The sequence below is a fragment of the Primulina eburnea genome, chromosome 1 (assembly GCF_022965805.1).
Source record: "Primulina eburnea isolate SZY01 chromosome 1, ASM2296580v1, whole genome shotgun sequence".
NCBI lineage: Eukaryota > Viridiplantae > Streptophyta > Magnoliopsida > Lamiales > Gesneriaceae > Primulina > Primulina eburnea.
In genome coordinates, this window is record NC_133101.1 from 26109918 (window position 1) to 26134929 (window position 25012).

The following is a 25012-nucleotide window of genomic DNA, read 5'->3' on the forward strand; positions in this document are numbered from 1 at the left end:
TACCGAAAAGAAGATGCACCTTCGTGATATGAGTAGTACAAATCAAATCTTTTAAGCCCTCTTCAACTATACAGTCCATTACATTGAACAGTCTCTGAATCCCTCTCATTCCCGTGTGGGTCGGTTCATTCATGTTCCCTCCACCTAGAAGCATGCCAGGAGCCGCTCATTGTCCGTGCAACTGATGGCACCGGTGATCACCCACCGTCTTCTTCGGCCCCGTGCCTCACATGGCCCGAAAATTCTTACTTGAAAATTTGCGAAAAATTTAAAAATTTTCTTTTTAAATAATTACAATGTCTCATTCACAAATTAAACTGATAAATAACATTTAATATTCAAAATGGCAGCGTAAGAATTTAATGTTTGCAAAATAACCGTTTAAAAATAATCCAACGACAGATAAAAATATTTGATCGTAAAATAATAAATGTTGAAAAATGGGGTCCTCGGGTTTCACTACTGCCGACCCAAGCTAGCTCACTGGTCCCCGCCCTCGGTCCCGGCCTCATCAGTACCTACAAAAATTAAGTCTAGTGAGTCTAAAGACTCAGCATGCATATATCGTAAATAACAAGTAATTAGATAATAAAAAGCGCATGCAAGTGAAAAAATATTGTTATGAGGTGTAACATAAAATATCACTTCAATGGTAATTATAGTACGTGCATAACTGAACTGAAGATATCATAGTGAAAATGTTTGCTCCTTGGAGCCATGTACTGAAATAGCATGTCATAATTTTTGTGGTGAGATTATGGTCTACGCAAGTGGTCCCTGAACTGAACTGAACTGAACTGACCGGTTACTGGCAACCGGGTGAAGTAATTAGGGTCTGATCAGACTAATGCCACAGTATACTGGGTGGTACAAAACTGAACTGACCGGTAACTGGCGACCGGGTGAAGTAATAATCTCATGATAGTAAAGTGACCACAAACAATATCGCATAAACCTCAAAATGAATATTTTGCACGTAATATAATTAAATAACATAATTAAATATCCTGTAATAATTTTACTGATTGGGTTGGATCGCTCCCAGGCTCGCTGCGACCTAAATCTAACATGAAAAATATGCAATTGATTTATTTGGCCAAACTATGCAATTAAATCCGAAAACTGAGACAATTGCGCCTGACGACTTCGTATTTAATCATGACTCCGAACCAACCCGAACCAACACTGAACCATCAAATAGTCAAGATTAAAATACTCCTAAAATGATGATATAATGCTCCTAAATTTATAGTACTCGAAATTCAGTGAATGGAGGCCAAAAATGTGAAACGCTCTTTCGAGAGTCATTTTGGCACATTGCACCGTAAATTCTCGTACGACCTCTAAAATGATCCAAATCACAAACCGTCAAAAACATTACCTTCCTAACATGATGAGGAACTGTCCAGTTGAAGGCCATAGGCTAAAAGCCAACCAAGAACCCGGAACACACCTCTGAACCACAGCACACTTGCTGTCAAAAGTTACAGCAGCATGCTTGCGTTTCCTTTGAGTCGTTTGCGAGGCTACTAGCCATTGGGGCTTGAAACACCGACCAGAACCTCTTACCAACATCCTAAGGAATGATTTGAACCATGGCTAAGGGCCCTAGGCCAGCCACAATCCAACCCACACTCGAAACATGACAGTACGCCCACCCGCGAGCACAATTCTGCACGCGTGGGACTTTGCTGTTGTTAGTTGTCTTGGATCATTCCAGTGGCCATTTGGTTGACCATGGCATGATCTAGACATCAAGGGGCATGGTGTGGAACATGGCTAAGGGCTAAGAGCCAACCAAGATCCACCCAACCTCATAAAAACCGAACCCAACTCACACGAAGGAAAACAGAAAAATGAAACCGAGGGACACTTGTGTTGTTTCTGTCCAAACGACTTGGGACATGGCTCAAGCCACTTAGGGCCGACTTTACCACATCCTATGCTTGCTAGGGAAGGGTCCTAGCCATGGCTACTGGCCCTAGGCCAGCCATGACTCGAACTCTACCCCAAACCAGCCAATGACAGTAAATGAAACCCAACTATGACACTTGTTTATTGCTGGTTGTTTGGAGCATCTAACTCACGGTTTTGGGGCTTGAACCCTTGATCAAACTTGACCCTAACACACCCTAGAACATGACCATAAGCAGCCTTGGGAGCCTGGAATCGAACCATGTTGGAAACTTAATTCCGGTATTTTGACAAAAAGACTTACCAACTGAACTAAGCAACTGAACTGATCATCAACTAAACACGTCATCTGCTGAACTTAGTTAACTAATCAATACAAATGAAGTTCATTCTCGTCAACTGATTCCTTACCAGCTGATCTCTCAGCAGTACACGTCATCAGTTGAAAGCGACAACTGACAAAATAGTACATATACCTGCAACTAGTAGTGGAACGCCGCATTACAGAATGAACAATGTACGATTGTCAGAATATATCGACGTGGCAATCAACGGTTAGAATATTCAAACATTCTTTAATGTTACCGTTGAGAGGAGAGTCTATAAATAGTCGAAGACAGCAACTGAAGAAGCAAACCAACTTTCAGTTATATAATTCTATTTGCTGTTACGCTGCAGAAATATCTACTCACAATCAGAAATCAAAGCTCACGCTTATCAGTCATATCAGTAATATTCAAGACTACATTTTCGAGCTTATATAGCACTTTGTAATCTTTGATAGATTTTCTAAGTTGTGTTAAGATCAGTTACGATCTATAAAATTGTTGTATACTAAGAGTTTCAGTTTTGGCAAAGTGATAAGTCCAAACTGAAGTGGCTCAGTATAGTGTTGTGTATTTGATCAAGGTCTTTTAGTGGATATCCTATCTTCGTGATTGAAGGGGTGACGTAGGAGTTATTCAAGTCTTCAAACATCCAGAAACATATTGTGTCTTTACTTCAGTTTTCATTTTTCAGTTAGATACTCTATCTTTCAGTCAGTTTATTTTCCCCAACTGTTTTATTCAGTTTAACTGATTGTTATTGACCGACGGGATATCTAGTTTCAGTTTGTAACAAAACTGAACTCATATTGTCGAAGAATATTTAAATTCGAGCAGTGTTCATTCAACCCCCCCTTCTAAACACTCTTTATTCGATTAACCGATCCTATCAAGTGGTATCAGAGCAAGTCATATCCTATCAAAGATTATCTATACTCAAATTGTTCACAATGTCTTCATTCAACAAGATTCCTATGTTCTCAAGAGAAGACTTTGACGATTGGAAGATCAGGATGCGGGCTCACATAGCTGCACAAGATGATGATATGTGGTACGTTATAACTGACGGACCCATGAAGATTTTGAAAGCCAATACAGCTGTTGCCATTACTGATGGGGCACCTCATCGTATAGAAAAGCCAAGAGATTAGTGGACTACTGAGGACAAGAGGAAAGCAAATCTAAATAATGTAGCAAAGGACATATTGTATAAAACACTGGACAAAGTAACGTTCAGTAAAATCAAGATGTGCAAGACAGCCAAAGAGATTTGGGAGAAGTTAATTCAGCTTTGCGAAGGCAACGAAAAAACCGAAGAAAAAAAACTTTCTGTTGCCGTGCAGAAGTTTGACAACATCAGAATGAAAGTTGGATAAACAATGCATGAATATGATGAAAAAACCAACTGCATCATCAACGAACTAAATGCACTTGGAAAGGTGTATTCAAACAAAGAAGTTGCATTGAAGATAATCAGAGGTCTTCCCAAGGAGTGGGACGTGAAGACCATGGCAATGAGGGAATCTAGAGATCTGAACAAAGTTGAACTTCATGATCTATTTGCTGACTTGAAGGCATACGAGTTTGAACTACAAACTCGAGAAGGAGAACCATCTACTCCAGCAGCTACTACTGCCTTAACTGCTGTAAGAACAGAACCAACTGGTTCAGTTGAGAAAGCTGCTGATCAACTAAGCAATTATGCCATGTCATTGTTCATTAAAAAATTCGGAAGATTCATGAGGAAAAATCAAGGAAACTTTCAGAAGAACTATCAAAGAAACAACTCCAGAGAAGAGTCAAATTCATGCTACAACTGTGGCAAACCAGGTCATTATATTGCTGACTGTCCCAAGCCTAAGAAGGACAGTCAAGTTTCAACTTAAAGAAAGAAGAAAGTGTATGAGCACAAGAGGAGATCTAAGGACTACAAGAAGCCTTACAGAAAGAAACATGAAGTACTCCTAGCTGAAGATAGCAAAGCCAAATGGACAGACACTGACAGCGAGGAATCAGAACCAGAAAATTCATGCAGTTCTAGTGACAATGAAGAAGAAGTAAAATGTCTGATGGCTGCTGATACAGAACTAGAGTCCAACAGTCAACAAGTATTTGATTTTAGTTCAACTTATTTACCAGAGAAGAACTTATTTCAACATTGTATGACATGGTTAATGAGTATCAAAAGCTTGCTTTATCGTTTGAAAAAGCCAAAGCGAAGCAAAATGATCCCAAAGACGATAAAACAAAAACTGATGAATCAGTTGATATGTTGAGTCTGAAAATGGAAATTGATGAGCTCAGAAATGAAAGAAGCTGGGATCAATTAATGATTCAAAAGTTGTTGCTTGAAAATTCAAAGCACACTGAGCTTATTCAGGCTTGGAACAAATCGTCTGATGCTTTAACTGATATACAGAATTCTCAGAAATCAGTTATTGATAAAACTGGTTTAGGATTCAGTAGTAAAGATGATTCGTCTTCCAAAGATACTCAGCCAAAACTGAATATAAACAAAGGGAAATACATTCACTTTGTAAAATCAGTTATGGTACAAGAACAAGCTGAGCCGAGTAAACTGATTGAACAGCCAACTCAAAGTATGAACAAGGGCAAAAGATGTGGAATTGGTTATAGCCCAAAAGTTGTGACTGACTCTCGAAGTCAGCAACCAAAAATTTTCAGCAAAAATTACTCAAATGGCTACTCAAATTACTACAACAGTAAGCCAGTTCAGAAAAGATACTGGCTGGACAATCAGTTGAAAAGGGCAAATCACATGTTGTATCTCCTGCACACCATACACCAAGCACAAACAAACAGGGAAAGACCATCTGGATACAGCAACTGGACGGTCAGTTAGACAGATCCAAGTCTGGATTCCTAAAGGACTAATCAACTTTGGACCCAAATAGAAAAAGGGGTACCAGAATCTTATCTTGTGTGTGATTGCAGGTAACAGGTACAAGCATTGAATCTATATGGTACTTGGATAGTGGATGTTCACGCCACATGACAGGAGATTCAAATTTATTGTCTCAACTGGTCAAATACACTGGACCAAACATCAATTTTGGAGATAATTCTAAAGGTAAAACTGTGGGTAAGGGTAAGCTTATCCATGGTAACTTTACCATTAATGATGTATTATTAGTTGAGAATCTTAAGTATAATTTGATCAGTATCAGTCAATTATGCGATAATGGATTCTCAGTTCAGTTTGACAAACATTCTTGTTCAGTCAAAAACTCAACTGAAGAGATCATCCTAACTGGCAAAAGGTGTGGAAACACTTACAAAGTCAGTTGGAATGATCAACCTTATGCACCAGTTTGTTTTATTGCTTCAAAATCTTCTAAAAACTGGTTGTGGCATAAGAGATTAAACCACCTGAACTTCAAATCTATTGCATATTTGAGTAACCACGATCTTGTTACTGGACTGCCCAAAATGGATTTTATCAAAGACAAAATTTGCTCAGCATATCAGTTTGGCAAACAAATCAAATCTTCTTTTAAGAACAAGGGTCGTAAATCTTCTTCCCGATGCTTAGAGCTGTTACATATGGATCTATTTGGTCCAATACCAGTCATGAGCTTAGGGGGAATGAAATACACCTTGGTGGCTGTAGATGATTTTTCAAGATTCACTTGGGTTATATTTCTCAAATCCAAAGACCAAACTGCTGATCAACTGATTAAGATTTTCAAAAGACTATTAAATGAAAAATCAGTTGGAATTGATAGCAATAGATCTGATCGAGGATCTGAGTTTATCAATCAAATTCTTTCAAATTATTTAGAGAATGCCGGAATTAAGCATGAGCTCTCAGCAGCTAGAACTCCTCAGCAAAATGGTGTAGCTGAAAGGAGAAATCGGACCCTCAAAGAGGCTGCTAGAACAATGCTTGCTGATTCTAGTATCTCTCAAAGGTTTTGGGCAGAGGCAGTGAACACTGCGTGTTACACTCAAAACAGATCAATGATTAATAAGAATCATATGAAAACTTTATGAGATCTGGCATGGAAGAAAAAGTCTGGTTTCCTACTTCAAAATATTCGGCTGCAGATATTTTATACTTATTAATGGTAAAACTCTTTTAAAAGCCTTTGATGCTAAATCTGCAGAAGGAATATTTCTTGGTTATTCTTCAGTGAGTAAATATAACGGCCCGAAAATTCGTGTTTGAATATTTGCAGAAAAATTAAAAATTTTCTTTGAAAAGTAAGTAAAATGCCTCGTTCATAAAATAAACCGTTAAATAAAGTTTAAATGTAAAAAAATAGCAGCGGAAGAAATTATTTGTTTGACAAAGAACAATTTAAGAATAATCCAACAACGGATAAACTGTTTGAGCATAAAAATAGTAATTGCTAAAATGAGGTCTTCGGGTTCCACTACTGCCGACCCAAGCTAGCTCACTAGTCCCCGCCCTCGGCCCCAGCATCATCAGTACCTACAACAATCAAGTCTAGTGAGTCTAAAGACTCAACATGTATATATCGTAAATAATGAGTAAATATAGTAAAAATTTCATGGGAGTAAAAATATCATGTCATGAGGCACAAGGTGAAAATAACATATCATGAGCGATTATAATACGTGCATAACTGAACTGAAAGTCATAGTGAAAATGTTTGCTCCTTGGAGCCATGTACTGAAATAGCATTTAATAAATTTTCTGTTGAGATTATGGTCTACGCACGTGGCCCCTGCACTGAAACTGACCGGTAACTGGCGACCGGATAATAAAATGCTCCCATGACCGGTAACTGGCGACCGAGTAAAATAATGAACGTCTGATCAGACTATGCCACAGTATACTGGGTGGTACAAACTGAACTGACCGGTAACTGGCGACCGGACCGGTAACTGGTGACCGGATTTAGCAATAATCCCATGATAGTGAAATGGCCACAAGCAATAACGCATAATCTCAAAAATGAACATTTTATATTTTTATGCACGTAATATAATTAAATGGCACAATTAAATATCCTGTAATAATTTACTGCTTGGATTGTATCGCTCCCAGGCTCGCTGCAACCTAAATATGCCATGAAAAATATGCAATGGATTTATGGGACCAAACTATGCAATAACCTTCAAAAATGTGACAATTATGCCTACCGACTTCGTATTTAATCATGACTTCGAACCAACCCGAACCAACAATGAACCATCATGTAGTCACGATTAAAATATGCCTAAAATGATAAAATAATGCTCCTAAAATGGTGAGGGCCGAAATCTAGGTGAATGGAGGCCAAAACATGAAACGCTCTTTCGAGAGTCAATTTGACACATCGCACCGTAAATTCTCGTACGACCTCAAAAATGATTCGAATGAGAAACGGTCAAAAACATGACCTTCCCAACTCAATGAGGCACTGTCCAGTCCAAGGCCATAGGTTAAAAGCCAACCGAGAACTCGAACAAGCCACTGAACCGTCACAGCAAGTTGCTGTCCAAAAATACACACAACTGTGCTTTGGTTTCTTTGCGTCGTTTGCAAGGCTAATGGCCATTGGGGCTTGAACCACCGACCAAAACCTCTTACGAACATCCCAAGTAATGATTTGAACCATGGCTAAGGGCCCTAGGCCAGCCAAAATTTGCACCATTCCAGCAACAACTCAAAAACTCCTACCCGAGAACACCTTGCATGCGTGTGGGGTGTCTTGCTTCGTTTGTTGTCTCGTGTCATTCCAGTGGCCATTTGATTGACCATGGCACGATCTAGACATCTAGGGGCATGGTATGAACCGTGGCTAAGGGCCATAGGCCAACCAAGATCCACACCATTACACCAAACCGAATGATACACTTGCTGAATTCGAAAGGGGCGAAGGGGCTGTTCTTGTTGTTTAATTTTAAAACCGATTCACCATGGACCAATCCACCAAAAAGGCGACTTAGTCACGTCTTAGACATTCTAGGGAAGTGATCTAACCATGGCTATAGGCCTTTTGGGGCAGCCATGATCAGAAACCTTTCCCGTGACCACAATCTGAATTTTTCGAAACTCATATGGACACAAATGGGAGGTTGCTGTCATCTTCGTGTTTCCAGCATGCATGGGGTTGGATGAGTTGACCAACATAGTCCTAATGCATCCTAATACATGTATAGATGTTGCCTTGGGACCCTGGAACCGAACCAATACATGAAACCAACACAGCAAAGCAACCCGTGAAGAGCATCAAGAAAACCGAAAATCTGCATGTGTTGTTTTCTGAAAAATTCTTGAAACATTTCGTTTTTTGGCTATCAAAACATGATCATATAATGAAAATAAATTATAATAGGACTTGATTGAAGAGTCAAGGAAGAATATATGCATGCCTGGTTTCGTTTGAAAGAAAAACGAAAGAATAAGACGATTCGGCGCGGAGGAGATGGAGCGTTTGCTTTTCTTGCTTGCTACTCGATTTCCTCTCTTAATTCTTGCTATGAGGCTCACGAAATTTCTACTCTAAAATGCTCTGAATTTCGTTCATGGGTGAGGGGAGGTGATGGTTAGGAGAGTGAGGGAGATCCACTAATAAAGGAATTCAAATGGTATGATCAAGTCTCCTCTCTTTTTGAATTTTGAATTTGGTTTGCTAACAAATGATCATTGGATGTATCTAGAAGGAGGTGACCGAAATTTCCTTGCTAATCTAGACTAGGATAATGCTCATTAATTAATTAATTAAGGTTGCTCAATAATTAAAAAGATTAGTATGCTAACACAACAAAGAATGGGTCAAAGGTGTGTTGGCATGTCCTTGTTTAATCTACTAAGGGGTGGCCGAATTCTTGGAATAAAAATGAAGGGAATTGTTGATTATTTACTAAATTTATAACCTTTAAAAGCCTTACCTATCCTTTAATTAATTTAGTGAACTAACCCCTTAATTATGGAACTTAAATGAATTTATTTTCTACTCAACTCAAGTAACTTAAATAATTCTTTAAACTTCTTTTTAACTTAAATTAACTTACTTGCTAGCTAAAATAAATTTTGGAAATGATTTCTGAATCTTAAATTTTTATCTCTAAACTCCAACTCCAGTCCAGCCTCACTGAATTAACTGAAATGTTAAAAATCAAAATACTGCATAAAATAATTAACTTTAAAGAAAAGCATTTAAATACTTATGCAATAAAATCATTTAATTAAAAATACTAGAATTATGAATGGCTTATACGTAGTCTAATTTACGGGTTCTACAATCCTTCCCCCTTAAAAGAAATTTCGTCCTCGAAATTCGCTTATCCTTGATAAACAAAAAGTTTAGACTCTTAATTCTAGAATCCTAATAATCCACTCTTCCGCTGCGCTACTCTGATAAGATAAATATTAAGCTGTCCTTACGTCTCCTCAATCCTAAATAAATTTGTCTACCAAAGTCCTCGTTTGTGAATCGCAACTTAAAACAACTTATGGTGACTTAGTCCTATTCAACTATAGCCCCGAATTATGACTTATCCCGCAGTTTCTCGTACTAGAGATGGATGTCTAAACTTATCGCACCTTAATTTTCTTATACTATACTCGTAATATTCATCGACTTATTATATTAGCATTTATGCAGTTCGACTTAAGAAACCTTTGTACCAGAATGTACTGATCAACTTCTATTCTCAGTAGAACGCTTAGAGGTTATACCTTATTTCAACCTCATAGTAGTATTAGTCTAAAATCCTTGAATTGAATCTTTATCTTACGGCACTAAACTTAGTAACTTATTATTTATAAGTGCATCCCGGATGTTAAATTGTTGTAAATCTTAAACCTCGAATAAAGTTAATCCATAAAACTCAGTTATACAACATCGACCTTCTACCTTAATAATAACACTTCTAGCATCAAGTACCTACTCAAACTATCCTCTTCCCAATTACAATCTAGTTGAGGCCTAAGACTTTGAACTTCCTCATTGGAACAAGTGTCGCATTCTTGTGTATCCTTAATGCTTACTTAATTCTAGCATATAAACTTAATAAGTTAGCCCATGGTAGCATTAGACTAACTTTAATAAATCAATTTCACTTATAACCCATAGAACTCTAGAATCCCCATATCAAGCTTTTAGATTCCTTACTTGATAAAAAAATCTTAATATTCATCAATTGATAACTTATATTGAACACAACTAATTCTCTTTTGTTTTTATTTCACTCAAAATTTCTGTATGAACAAATATCCCATAAATTTGAAATTCAAACTTACCTAATCCAAATAGATTTGAATAAAATAATTCCAATACGCATATCCGTTTAGTCCCAAGTTTGTTAATGACTTCCAAAATTTCTCAAGACAAGGTGTCTACCTCACCTCTTACGTGCGTCTATCAATTAAACTAACCATCATCGTACCCAACTTTCCTAAAAATTTTAAATTCTCACAAGGTATAATCTTACCTGTTAAAATCATGACTAAAACTTGTGACACATCAAACTTATGTTCCCAAAAATTTACTAACTCAATGTTTATTCTTATAACTTAACTAACCGATCAAATTTACCTTAAATCGTCATCACTTTAAATTCTTAATTTGCCACAACATTATTTCACTAATGCTTAAATTTTCACGCCTAAGATTGATTCATCCTACAATGTCCTTAGTTACCATTCATTATAACATTATAACCCAAATATCTAAATATTCTATATTTCCTTCGAGCCTAAATAACCGAAAATTCCTACCATTTAAACCAATCAATTCTCACTTACTACTAAATAATTTCTCAAATTTCTTAAAATTGTAGAATTAATTCTTACTTTCCTCGAATATCATCCAATTTTCACTAAATCTCAAAAGTTCCACATTTACCCATTAGTCCTCAGTATTCCCAATTTCATTTTATAGATTTCCCGTATCATAAGGTTCAACAGTCTTAAGTTTATTAAACCCAAAATTAATTCCCATAACACGTCTTACATTTCTATAAATACTTAAAATCACAAGTGTTCCTCAAAAGCTCGCAATTACATCCTTAAAATTTTGAAACTTGCAATCTGGCCCTTACAGTTCTCCAAATTTACATTTTGGCCCTACAACTCTTCGAAATTTGCATCATTGTCCCCATAAAATTTTCCATCTTTACCTCATTAAACTTTTAGATTTTCGACCTCGAAATTTAATCCCAAAATTTGGTAAATTCGAAAATATTCCCTTAGAATTTTATTTTTGAACCTAGGTCCTCAAATCATTGCTTATTACAATTAGGTCCTTAAAATTCTCAATTCCTGCAATTCAATCCTTAAATCCAACTATGTAGAGCATGCATCCTAAATAAATTCTCATAATTAATCTTACATTTCCATAGAAACTTAAAATCCTCAAATTGTACATTTATAATCCTAAAGATTGTCGTAGTCTTCGAATCGCTATTGCTTATATGAAATCCTCAAAAATTTACTCGACTAGCAACCAAGAACCATTAATGTTACTACTTAAATAATAATTCACCCAAGTGTAGGTTGTCTGCAAGTAATATATTTCGTAAGTACGAGATCGATCCACAGAGAGGTTATTTTGAGTTTAAATTTATTAATTTATAGATTACCAAATGCAAGACTGAAGTTTACAAATTATAAATATTGTCAAGGCTTGAGGATTTATTCTTGGTTTATGTAATATTGTTTAACTAAAAGTGAAACAAAAGAAACTACCATAAATAATGGTTCCAAGAAAATTAAACACACACATAATCTAATATAGTTCCCACTATAGAAAATACCGAATTAACCGATATTTTATATATGGTACCTATGATTATAATTATAACTATATAAATAAATAACTGCATAAATTAAATGTTAAATTAAATCATTATATTTCATTTAGAACAACCGGCAGAGCCACGCTATTGCCTAAATGAAATATATTGATTTAATAAGTTAGTTGCGGTAAAGTAAAAGTTAGTTGCAATAAAGTAAATGTTAGTTGCGGAAAAGTAAAAGTTAGTTGCAAGAAAGTAAATGTTAGATGCGAAAAATAAAAGTTAGTTGCGAAAAAGTAAATGTTAGATTGTTAGATGTTAGTATTAAGTCATAATATTTCATTTAGAATAACCGGCAGAGCCACGCTATCGCCTAAATGAAATATTATGATATTATTATATAAATATACATATATATATCTATATATATATAATAATAAGTGATGAAATATTTATTGTATCAAAATTAAACAACAAATCAAGATAACCACTTTAATGGTATCAAGCATTTGATGTAAATTGATAACAACAAATAATTCATTTTTATACCTACAATAAAAATAAGTTAGCTAAATGAAAAGAGATAAAGAAATAATATACAAAATATAAACAATCTTACTTCACCAAGAATGCATCCTCTTCACCTTGACATAATAGATTTAGCTTGCCATGAACTTACTTTTGATCAACACTAAAATATCACTCATAGTTGAGAAAATGAAAGAAAATATATTTAAACTTAGAACTTTGATACACACTCACACTATATTTTACAATGAGATAGAATGATTTTCAAGCTAGCACAAGGCCTCTATTTATAGGCCAAATGAGAGAAAGAGTCAAAAATTCTATTAATGCCATGTAGTTGTAATAGTATTCTTTGTCTCCTCAACTCCAATTCCATGTCCCTTCTTTCAATGCCTTGTTCCACGACTTTTCTCACCACTTTGACTCTGATTAAGGCCACAAACATGTGGGGAATTTTGTGTAGATGAGTTTGGCCACTTGATTCACCTCATTTGGATAAATATTGAAATAGTTATGAATTTTTTACTAAATGATGGTCATAGTAAAAGTAAATGTGTCCTCCTTTTGATCTTTGCACAATTTGATCATCTTAATGAGCTTTTTAGGCAATCATGTCTTCTGCAAAGTTGTAAATAACTTCTCAAGGATTCCAACCATGTTTGAGTCACCTCCATTTGAATTTTCTAGCTTGAGTTATCATTATTTTACCAACACGTAAAACACCTGAAAATAAAACAAATTTAGTAAGACATTTAAATATAAACAAACAATACTAAAATAACATAATTTATAATTTTAATGAAACTTAAAATTTTAAAATACAGGTTTTAACATATAATAAATTATTAATTTTAAGTTTCATCACACCCCCACACTATCTTATTACTAGTCCCTTAGTAATAAAATTTATCGGAAAGTCACAACCTAGATTCTTTATTCCTTTTATATATTCAAATACAAACATATTCATTAAAAACAAAATCATATACCGATTTATATATATATATATTCGTTTAATATAATAATATATAATTAGATGTGTTTTTATTCTTATTTTCACATAATATATAAAGTAACAATATATATATAATTTTTAAATTTCTAAAAAAATTTATAATAATATAGTCAAAAAGATAATTCACACCACCCACCATAACATGTATAATATCAAGAATATTATTGTAAAAGCCTCAACTCCATATAATCTTTCAGGTCAAAATGTTTACGGAATAGCTAGTTTTCACTCATGGAGTTGGAATGAATATTAACTCTCATCGAAAAAGGCCAAGTATTAAAGCAGACAATTAATTAAACTAATATTGAAAACAAAATAGGAAAATTTACAAAGAATAAAATCCCCTTTTTTTTCTTTTTTCTTTTTTCTTTTTTTCTTTTTTTTGTTATTGTTTTTTTTTTTTTAAATAACGTGACTGCAAAATTTTACAATAACATAAAATTTTCTATCCAAACATTCTACCATAAATATATATATATGTATATATATAAACATTTATATAACGGATACATCCGATTTCCTTTGGAACTTATCTAGCACAAACAAATCTTCTTCTTCTTTTTTTTTTTTTTTTTTTTGAGAACATTGATTGATGTTTTTAGAACACATTGATAGTACATCAATCAAATCTAAAAAAAAATTTACACTGAATAAAGTATTTTGCAGTCCGTTATTTATTTACTTCTTTTTTTTTTCAATAAATATTTTTTTTTAGGGGATTTATATTCTTGTAATAAACCATTTTTTAATAATCAATAAAAGTTTATTAATTGTTTTCTCATTTCTCACCACTCACTCACAAAAGATGTGTGAGTATATATTATACTTTTACAAAAGAATTCTTTCAATTATACATGTTAACAACCATACAAACCATATCTTTTAACTATATTCTCATAAAAATTTTAGAAATTATTTTATTTGAAAACACACACAATTATATACATATATGTAAATAAATAAACACATCTATTATATATTTTATATTAATTGATCAAAATATATATGTATATAAATTGGTACATATGAAAACTAATTTTTCTTGTATTCTGTAATTTGAATATAATGAATATTAAAATCTAGTGTATTGCGATTTTCCGATAATTATTAACTAATGTGTCTCAGGTGCATTTTACTGACACCTTACTCGACATTGAACTAAAAAGTATTATTATTATTACTACATATTTTAATTTTTTATATAATAAAAAAAACTAAGAAGAGAAGAAGAAGAAGAAGAAGAAGAAGAAATTATTCATACCTTAAAAAAAGAACATTAAAAACATACCGTTGAATCGCAAGTTTAGCATCACATGAATTTTCTTTTCTTACTCTTGGATGTTGGCCAATTAAGTTGAGATAAGAATGGATCTGGTTCATGACTAAATCCTTGCAGTAAATCAATAAGTTCACCTTCACTTGTAGCAGAAACTAACATCCTTCGCGAAGCTAATGAAATAAATCCCTGTTCCACAACATCATCAAGAAACGATAACAGTTTATCATAATAATTGTTAACATTTAACAAACCAATTGGCTTATTGTGGATATTTAATTGTGCCCAACAAACAGTATGAAATATTTCTTCCAAAGTACCGAAACCTCCTGGCAGAGCAATGAAAGCATCTGAATGTTCAATCATTTGAGTAATTCGTTCATACATGTTGTCCACTTGCATTTCTTCTCCTATTGTTGGTCCTGTAAGATTGGCTAAAGTAATCGGAATAATGCCTAAGACTTCACTTCCACCTGCATGCGCAGCTTTTGCAACTTTTCCCATGAGGCCAACTTCACCACCACCATATACCAAATGAATCTTTCTTTTAGCAAGTGTTATTCCAAGCTTTTCTGCTACATCTTCATAAATTGAATCTTTTCCTGCACTAGATCCACAAAATACACAAATATTTTTGATTTTACTTACCGTGGACGTTGACATGTTGAGAAATATGTTTTCTGTAATTGTTAGATCACAGCATATGAATTTATAAATGTAACATGCCAAAAGTCAATATTTGAACAGGAAATTATTATTATTAAAAGAAAATAAAAATGACAAAATTAAAACAAATATATACAGCGTAGTTGTGATTGTGGCTCACATCTTCCTCTGATTTTACGTTCAGTAACGGCTTCAACGCCTTCTATGAGTCGAGGATATGCTTCCCATCCAATTTTCTTATAAATTGGCAAACAGGGTCTTTTAACGTCAGATTCCCAAGACGAAATTGTGTATATTTTTACTTATCTAAATAGATATGCGTTACTACAGTAGGATCTTTGTAAGGCTGATTCCACCGTCCATATTGATATTCCTCCTGTTGAAATTGCCACCATAGTTTAAGAAGTTCATTTTGCACGTACCCACTAGAATGCGTATCAAGAACCTCTAGAAAATTATCCAAAGGCTCTTTACTCAGAACATTCTTAATGAATAAAATTTTATCTTCTCTATTCATTGATGTCATTCCAACATTTTTGCAATTTCCTTTACAAGTCCACCTTGCACATTTATGACATCCACCTATACGTTTAGCTCTTCGCTTTTTGGCATATGTGCTTTTACCAAATCCTGGCATATGTCTTATTATTAATTCACTTGCTTCCCCAACCAATCGGACTTTTGCTTCAATTATCAAACGGATATCATCCGGTATGCCATATAACATCATCAACCTTAGCCGCTCACATCTAGCTTTATAAATTTTTTTCAACGCATTATCAGGTAAACAAGCAAAATATTTACGAAGATTCATAATACACACATCCATATTATTATTATTATATATATTTCAATTATTTTGGGAAAACTGAAGAAACCGACTTAAACAGTCACGGAGTACCGTTATCCGCCACTTAACCGGGAAATGAACTAGAATCTGCAAAACAAAATGAAAATATCAAACAGCTATTGTGGATCATATAAAGGCATAAACTCATCATTAAGAATTTCATTTTCTATAAAAGGCTTAAGTCTTTGCCCATGAACTTTAAACACGTCATTATTTTTAGGATTTTCAATGTCAACAGCACCATGAGGATAAACAAATTTGACTATAAATGGTCCTGACCACCTCGATCTTAGTTTACCTGGAAATAAATGCAAACGAGAATTATAAAGCAAAACTTTTTGTCCAATTTCAAATGACTTTCTCATAATATTTTTATCATGAAAGGCTTTAGTTTTATCTTTATAAATCTTTGAATTTTCATATGCATCATTTCTTAATTCTTCAAGTTCATTTATTTGCAATTTTCTTAATTTAGATGCATCATCTAAATTAGTATTAAATGCTTTAATTGCCCAATAAGCTTTATGTTCTAGTTCAACCGGTAAATGACAATGCTTACCAAAAACTAACCTATATGGTGACATCCCTAATGATGTTTTAAATGCAGTTCTATATGCCCATAATGCATCAGTTAATCTTAAAGACCAATCTTTTCGATTTGGATTAACTGTTTTTTCTAAAATTTGTTTTATTTCTCTATTTGCTAGTTCAACTTGACCATTACTTTGAGGATGATATGGGGTAGAAACTTTATGTGTAATGCCATATTTTCTTAACAAAGAAGAAAATGATTTATTTATAAAATGACTTCCCCCATCACTAATTATTGCTCTAGGTATTCCAAATCGACTAAAAATATTTTATTTTAAAAATTTTATAACAACTTTATGATCATTAGTTCTACATGCAATCGCTTCAATCCATTTTGAAACATAATCAACAGCGACTAAAATGTACTTATATCCAAAAGATAATGGAAATGGACCCATAAAATCTATCCCCCAACTATCAAATATTTCAATAATTATGATTGGATTTAAAGGCATCATGTTTCGTTTTGAAATTGATCCCATCTTCTGACAATTTTCACAAGATTTGCAAAATAAATGCGTATCTTTGAATAAAGACGGCCAATAAAATCCACATTGTAAGATTTTTGTAGCTGTTTTATTGGATGAAAAATGACCTCCACATGCTTCAGAATGACAAAATTTAATAACATTACTTATTTCATTGTCGGGTATGCATCGTCGAAAAATTTGGTTAGGACAATACTTAAATAAGTAAGGATCATCCCAATAAAATTTTTTAACTTCTATCAAGAATTTATTCTTATCCTGTGAATTCCAATGAGAAGGCATTTTATTTGTCAAAAGAAAATTTACAATATTAGCAAACCATGGCATAATAGTAGCATAAAACAACTGATCATCTGGAAAATTTTCATTTATTGGTATTTCATTATGAGATGATTCAGTCATTATTCTAGATAAATGATCGGCTACAACATTTTCTTTTCCTTTTTTATCTTTAATTATAATATCAAATTCTTGTAACAATAAAATCCACCGTATTAATCTTGGCTTAGCATCTTGTTTATTTGATAAATATTTTATGGCAGAATGATCGGTGTAAACAATAGTAGTAGAACCAATTAAATAAGATCGAAACTTATCTAATGCAAATACTACTGAAAGTAATTCTTTTTCAGTAGTTGAATAATTTATTTGGGCACTATTTAAGGTTCTACTAGCATAATAGATTGCATAAGGTTTTCCTTCTTTTCTTTGTCCTAACACAGCTCCTATAGCATAATCACTTGCATCACACATTAATTCAAATGGTAAAGACCAATCTGGAGGTTGTAAAATAGGTGATGTAATTAAAAGATTAATTATTTTTTTAAAAGAATTTTCACATTTTTGCGTCCATTCGAATTGTGTATCTTTTGTTAAAATATTTGAAATTGGTTTAGATATTATGCTGAAATTTTTTATAAACCTTCTATAAAATCCTGCATGACCCAAGAATGATCGAACTTTTTTGACTGTTTTTGGTGATGTTAAATTAGAAATAACATCAACTTTGGCTTTATCAACTTCAATTCCTTTTTCAGATATCACATGTCCTAAGACAATCCCAGATTTAACCATATAATGACATTTTTCCCAATTTAAAACAAGATTTTTTTCTTCACATCTTTTTAATACTTTTTCTAGATTTTTAAGACAATTTTCAAATGAGTTTCCAAAAACAGTTATATCATCCATAAAAACTTCTACATATTCTTCAATCATATCACTGAAAATACTTAACATGCATCTTTGAAAAGTAGCCGGAGCATTGCATAAACCAAATGGCATTCTTTTAAATGCAAAAGTTCCGAAAGGACAAGTAAAAGTAGTTTTTTCTTGATCTTCTAATGATTATAGGTATTTGATAATACCCCGAATACCCATCAAGAAAACAGTAATAAGAATTTCCTGCTACTTTTTCTAAAATTTGATCTAAAAATGGTAGTGGGAAATGATCTTTTCTAGTTGCATCATTTAATTTTCTATAATCAATACACATACGCCAACTAGATGGAATCCTAGTTTGTAATAACTCTCCTTTTTCATTTTTTATAACAGTGATGCCTGACCTTTTAGGTACTACTTGTATTGGACTTACCCATTTACTATCTGAGATTGGATAGATAATTCCAGCGTCTAATAGTTTTAATACTTCATTCTTAACAACTTCTTTCATATGTGGATTTAACCTTCTTTGCGGTTGTTGATACGTTTTAGCATTTTCTTCCAAGTGAATTTTATGTGTACAAATTAAAGGATTCATACCTTTTATATCTTTCAAAGTCCATCCAATTGCATTTTTATATTTTTTAAGTAATTGAATTAAATCTTCTTCTTGATTTGGTAGAAGAGTGGAAGAAATTACAACAGGAAATGTTTTATTTTGACCAAGAAATACATATTTCAATTCTAATGGTAAAGCTTTTAATTCAAGTTTTATATTATCATCTTCTTTAAAATTATTTTCAGACTCCAAACTTTCTACTGAAAAAACTTCACATTGTTGATTTAAGTTTTCTTCTTGTATATTTTCTTCCACAATTGTTTGAATTTCATTATCATCTTCATTTTCATTTTCATTAATACTTGGTTGTTTACATAAATTAAACACATTAAGTTCTAGAGTCATATTTCCAAAAGACAATTTCATTATTCCATTTCGACAATTAATTAAAGCATTTGAAGTTGCTAGAAATGGTCGTCCCAATATTACTGGAATTTCATTATGTACTTCTATTGGTTGTGTATCCAAAACAATAAAATCTACTGGATATATGAATTTATCAACTTGAACCAACACATCTTCTACAATACCTCTAGGTATTTTGATTGACCTATCCGCCAGTAAAAGAGTAACAGAAGTGGGTTTTAATTCCCCTAAATTAAGTTTTTCATAAACTGAATAAGGAAGTAAATTCACACTTGCTCCCAAATCCAACAAAGCTTTTTTAATTTTATTTTCTCCAATAATACATGAAATTGTTGGACAACCAGGATCTTTATATTTTAAACTAGAATTGTTTTGAAGAATAGAACTTACTTGTTCAGCCAAGAATGCTTTCTTCTTCACATGCAATTTTCTCTTCACAGTACATAAGTCTTTTAAAAATTTTGCATAGGAAGGTACTTGTTTAATAGCATCTAATAATGGAATATTTATCTTTACTTGTTTAAAAACTTCATAGATATCAGAATCACTTTTTTGTTTTTTATAATTTGTTAATGCATGAGGAAATGGTGGAGGTTTATTTGAGTCATTTACTATTTTAGATGATTTATCATTCACCATATTATTCTTAGAATTTAAGGTATCATCATTCTCAAAAGTATCAAGATTATCATCCTTACTCTTTGATTTTAAATGATCATTGTTTTCATTAATATATGGATCATTAACTATTTTACCACTTCTAAGGCTAATAACAGATTTTATTTGATCAATTTTTTCATTTTTTAATTCTTGATTTTGATTTTTAGGATTAGGTTGAGGTTGAGATGGAAATTTTCCTTTTTCATGAATATTAAGTGCAGATGCAAATTTCGCAAGAGTTTCTTTCAAATCATTCATAGATTGACTGTTTTGAATATTGATAGACTCTTGCTTTTGGATAAATGCATGAATTACATCTGCAAAGTTTTTTCTTGGAGGTGTAACATAAGGAATATAACCTTGATGATTTTGGTTATTTTGAAAATATTGTTGTGACGGTTGTGCATTATTATCATTCCTCCAACTAAAATTAGGATGATTTTTCCATCCCGGATTATATGATTGTGAAAAAGGATCTAGTATTGGTTTTTTATAATTGTTAACATAATTTGCTTGTTCATGGAGACATTCTTTAAATGAAGGTAATGTTGGACAATCTTTTGTAGCATGATCATGTGTATCACATATATGACAAACAATTTCTTGAATACTTTTTAATTGACCACTCTTTTTCATTTCTAATGACTCAATTTTTCTTGCTAAAGATGCAAGTTTAGCTTGAATATCTACATCATCTTTGAGATTATAGATACCACCCCCATTTGTTGAATTATTGTTTTTAGTTGTTGGTGGTTCTATTGTACCTATATTATCCCAATTTTGAGCATTTTCTGCTAATGAATCCAAATATTCCATAGCTTCATTTGGGTTTTTATCTTCAAAAGTTCCATTACACATGAATTCTATCATTTGCCTATCTTTAGGTATAAGACCTTCATAAAAGTGAGAAACTATTCTCCATGTTTCAAAACCATGATGTGGGCATGTATTAAGTAATTCTTTATATCTATCCCAACATTGATAAAATGTTTCTCCTTGTTTTTGAGAAAAAGTTGTAATTTGCCTTTTAAAAGAGTTTGTTCTATGGGAAGGGAAAATTTTTTTGAGAAATTGTTGTTGCATTTCTTCCCATGATCTTATTGAACTTGATCTTAAATTTTGTAGCCATGTTTTAGCTTTATCTTTTAAAGAAAAAGGGAAAAGCTTTAATCGAACTATATCCATTCTACAATTTTGATCATTATAAGTGTTACAAACTTCCTCAAATTCTCTTAGATGCAAATATGGATTTTCAGAATCTAAGCCATGAAAATTTGGTAAAATTTGAATAATTTGAGGTTTAAAGTTGAAATTTGATGCGTCAGGAGGAAAAACTAAACAAGATGGGGCACTAGTTCTAATAGGGTTCATATGGTGCCTAAGTGTTCTTAATTGATCATGTTCTTGATTATTATTATTATTATTATTATTATTATTATTATTATCATTATCTTGATTATTTGAATTATCATCCATGTTTAAATTATTTTCAGATACTCGAATAAGTCTACCACTTTTTTTTCGACTCCAAACACTCATACAAGTAAAAACACACAATACTTATAAATAAAACATAAATAACAAATATAAACTTAATTTATACCTCCCCGGCAACGGCGCCAAAAACTTGTTACTACTTAAATAATAATTCACCCAAGTGTAGGTTGTCTGCAAGTAATATATTTCGTAAGTACGAGATCGATCCACAGAGAGGTTATTTTGAGTTTAAATTTATTAATTTATAGATTACCAAATGCAAGACTGAAGTTTACAAATTATAAATATTGTCAAGGCTTGAGGATTTATTCTTGGTTTATGTAATATTATTTAACTAAAAGTGAAACAAAAGAAACTACCATAAATAATGGTTCCAAGAAAATTAAACACACACATAATCTAATATAGTTCCCACTATAGAAAATACCGAATTAACCGATATTTTATATATGGTACCTATGATTATAATTATAACTATATAAATAAATAATTGCATAAATTAAATGTTAAATTAAATCATTATATTTCATTTAGAACAACCGGCAGAGCCACGCTATTGCCTAAATGAAATATATTGATTTAATAAGTTAGTTGCGGTAAAGTAAAAGTTAGTTGCAATAAAGTAAATGTTAGTTGCGGAAAAGTAAAAGTTAGTTGCAAGAAAGTAAATGTTAGATGCGAAAAATAAAAGTTAGTTGCGAAAAAGTAAATGTTAGATTGTTAGATGTTAGTATTAAGTCATAATATTTCATTTAGAACAACCGGCAGAGCCACGCTATCGCCTAAATGAAATATTATGATATTATTATATAAATATACATATATATATCTATATATATATAATAATAAGTGATGAAATATTTATTGTATCAAAATTAAACAACAAATCAAGATAACCACTTTAATGGTATCAAGCATTTGATGTAAATTGATAACAACAAATAATTCATTTTTATACCTACAATAAAAATAAGTTAGCTAAATGAAAAGAGATAAAGAAATAATATACAAAATATAAACAATCTTACTTCACCAAGAATGCATCCTCTTCACCTTGACATAATAGATTTAGCTTGCCATGAACTTACTTTTGATCAACACTAAAATATCACTCATAGTTGAGAAAATGAAAGAAAATATATTTAAACTTAGAACTTTGATACACACTCACACTATATTTTACAATGAGATAGAATGATTTTCAAGCTAGCACAAGGCCTCTATTTATAGGCCAAATGAGAGAAAGAGTCAAAAATTCTATTAATGCCATGTAGTTGTAATAGTATTCTTTGTCTCCTCAACTCCAATTCCATGTCCCTTCTTTCAATGCCTTGTTCCACGACTTTTCTCACCACTTTGACTCTGATTAAGGCCACAAACATGTGGGGAATTTTGTGTAGATGAGTTTGGCCACTTGATTCACCTCATTTGGATAAATATTGAAATAGTTATGAATTTTTTACTAAATGATGGTCATAGTAAAAGTAAATGTGTCCTCCTTTTGATCTTTGCACAATTTGATCATCTTAATGAGCTTTTTAGGCAATCATGTCTTCTGCAAAGTTGTAAATAACTTCTCAAGGATTCCAACCATGTTTGAGTCACCTCCATTTGAATTTTTCTAGCTTGAGTTATCATTATTTTACCAACACGTAAAAAACCTGAAAATAAAACAAATTTAGTAAGACATTTAAATATAAACAAACAATACTAAAATAACATAATTTATAATTTTAATGAAACTTAAAATTTTAAAATACAGGTTTTAACATATAATAAATTATTAATTTTAAGTTTCATCACACCCCCACACTATCTTATTACTAGTCCCTTAGTAATAAAATTTATCGGAAAGTCACAACCTAGATTCTTTATTCCTTTTATATATTCAAATACAAACATATTCATTAAAACAATTAAAAACAAAATCATATACCGAATTTATATATATATTGTTTAATATAATAATATATAATTAGATGTGTTTTATTCTTATTTTCACATAATATATAAAGTAACATATATATATATATATTTTTAAACCTTTCTAAAAAACTTTATAATAATAAGTCAAAAAGATACTTCACACCACCCACCATAACATGTATAATATCAAGAATATTATGTAAAAGCCTCAACTCCATATAATCTTTCAGGTCAAAATGTTTTACGGAATAGTTAGTTTTCACTCATGGAGTTGGAATGAATATTAACTCTCATCGAAAAAGGCCAAGTATTAGCTAGCTCACTGGTCCCCGCCCTCGGCCCCGGCATCATCAGTACCTACAACAATTAAGTATATTGAGTCTAAAGACTCAACATGCATATATCGTAAATAACGAGTAAATATAGTAAAAATTTCATGGGAGTAAAAATATCATGTCATGAGGCACAAGGTGAAATAACATATCATGAGCGATTATAATACGTGCATAACTGAACTGAAAAAGTCATAGTGAAAATGTTTGCTCCTTGAAGTCCTGTACTGAAATAGCCTGTAATAAATTTTCTGTTGAGATTATGGTCTACGCAAGTGGCCCCTGCACTGAAACTGACCGGTAACTGGTGACCGGATAATAAAATGCTCCCATGACCGGTAACTGGCGACCGAGTAAAATAATGAACGTCTGATCAGACTATGCCACAGTATACTGGGTGGTAAAAATTGAACTGACCGGTAACTGGCGACCGGACCGGTAACTGGTGACCGGATTTAGCAATAATCCCATGATAGTGAAATGGCAACAAGCAATAACGCATAATCTCAAAAATGAACATTTTATATTTTTATGCACGTAATATAATTAAATGGCACAATTAAATATCCTGTAATAATTTACTGCTTGGATTGGAACGCTCCCAGGCTCGCTGCAACCTAAATATGCCATGAAAAATATGCAATGGATTTATGAGACCAAAATATGCAATAACCTTCAAAAATGTGACAATTACGCCTACCGACTTCGTATTTAATCATGACTCCGAACCAACCCGAACCAACACTGAACCATCATGTAGTCATGATTAAAATACGCCTAAACTGATAAAATAATGCTCCTAAAATGGTGAGGGCAGAAATCTAGGTGAATGGAGGCCAAAACATGAAACGCTCTTTCGAGAGTCAATTTGGCACATCGCACCGTAAATTCTCGTACGACCTCAAAAATGATTCGAATGAGAAACGGTCAAAAACATGACCTTCCCAACTCAATGAGGCACTGTCCAGTTCAAGGCCATAGGTTAAAAGCCAACCGAGAACTCGAACAAGCCATTGAACCGTCACAGCAAGTTGTTGTCCAAAAATACAGCAACTGTGCTTTGGTTTCTTTGCGTCGTTTGCG

The 25012-nt window shown here is 32.6% G+C and overlaps 1 protein-coding gene, 1 long non-coding RNA gene and 1 other non-coding gene across 3 annotated transcripts in view; 2 read left to right on the plus strand and 1 right to left on the minus strand.

Moving 5' to 3' along the window:
* The first annotated feature begins 684 nt into the window (after nucleotides 1-684).
* The window catches only part of LOC140829613 (uncharacterized), a 53425-nt gene continuing 29097 nt past the window's right edge, over nucleotides 685-25012 (plus strand). The window contains exon 1 of the long non-coding RNA XR_012117489.1: nucleotides 685-819. This is a non-coding gene — a long non-coding RNA (uncharacterized lncRNA). The remainder of the gene's footprint in view (nucleotides 820-25012) is intronic.
* LOC140811918 (cytokinin riboside 5'-monophosphate phosphoribohydrolase LOG3-like) lies at nucleotides 14791-15924 on the minus strand. Its single transcript, XM_073170046.1, has one exon. It carries the CDS (start codon nucleotides 15434-15436, stop codon nucleotides 14807-14809), a length of 630 nt encoding a protein of 209 aa, XP_073026147.1. The 5' UTR covers nucleotides 15437-15924; the 3' UTR covers nucleotides 14791-14806.
* On the plus strand, nucleotides 21103-21213 carry LOC140815178 (small nucleolar RNA R71). Its single transcript, XR_012114285.1, has one exon. It is a non-coding gene; the product is annotated as a small nucleolar RNA R71 (small nucleolar RNA).

Bases quoted from the DNA above. Each gene is read 5' to 3' on its own strand.
- LOC140811918 (XM_073170046.1), bottom strand. From the start codon at position 15,436: ATGTCAACGTCCACGGTAAGTAAAATCAAAAATATTTGTGTATTTTGT.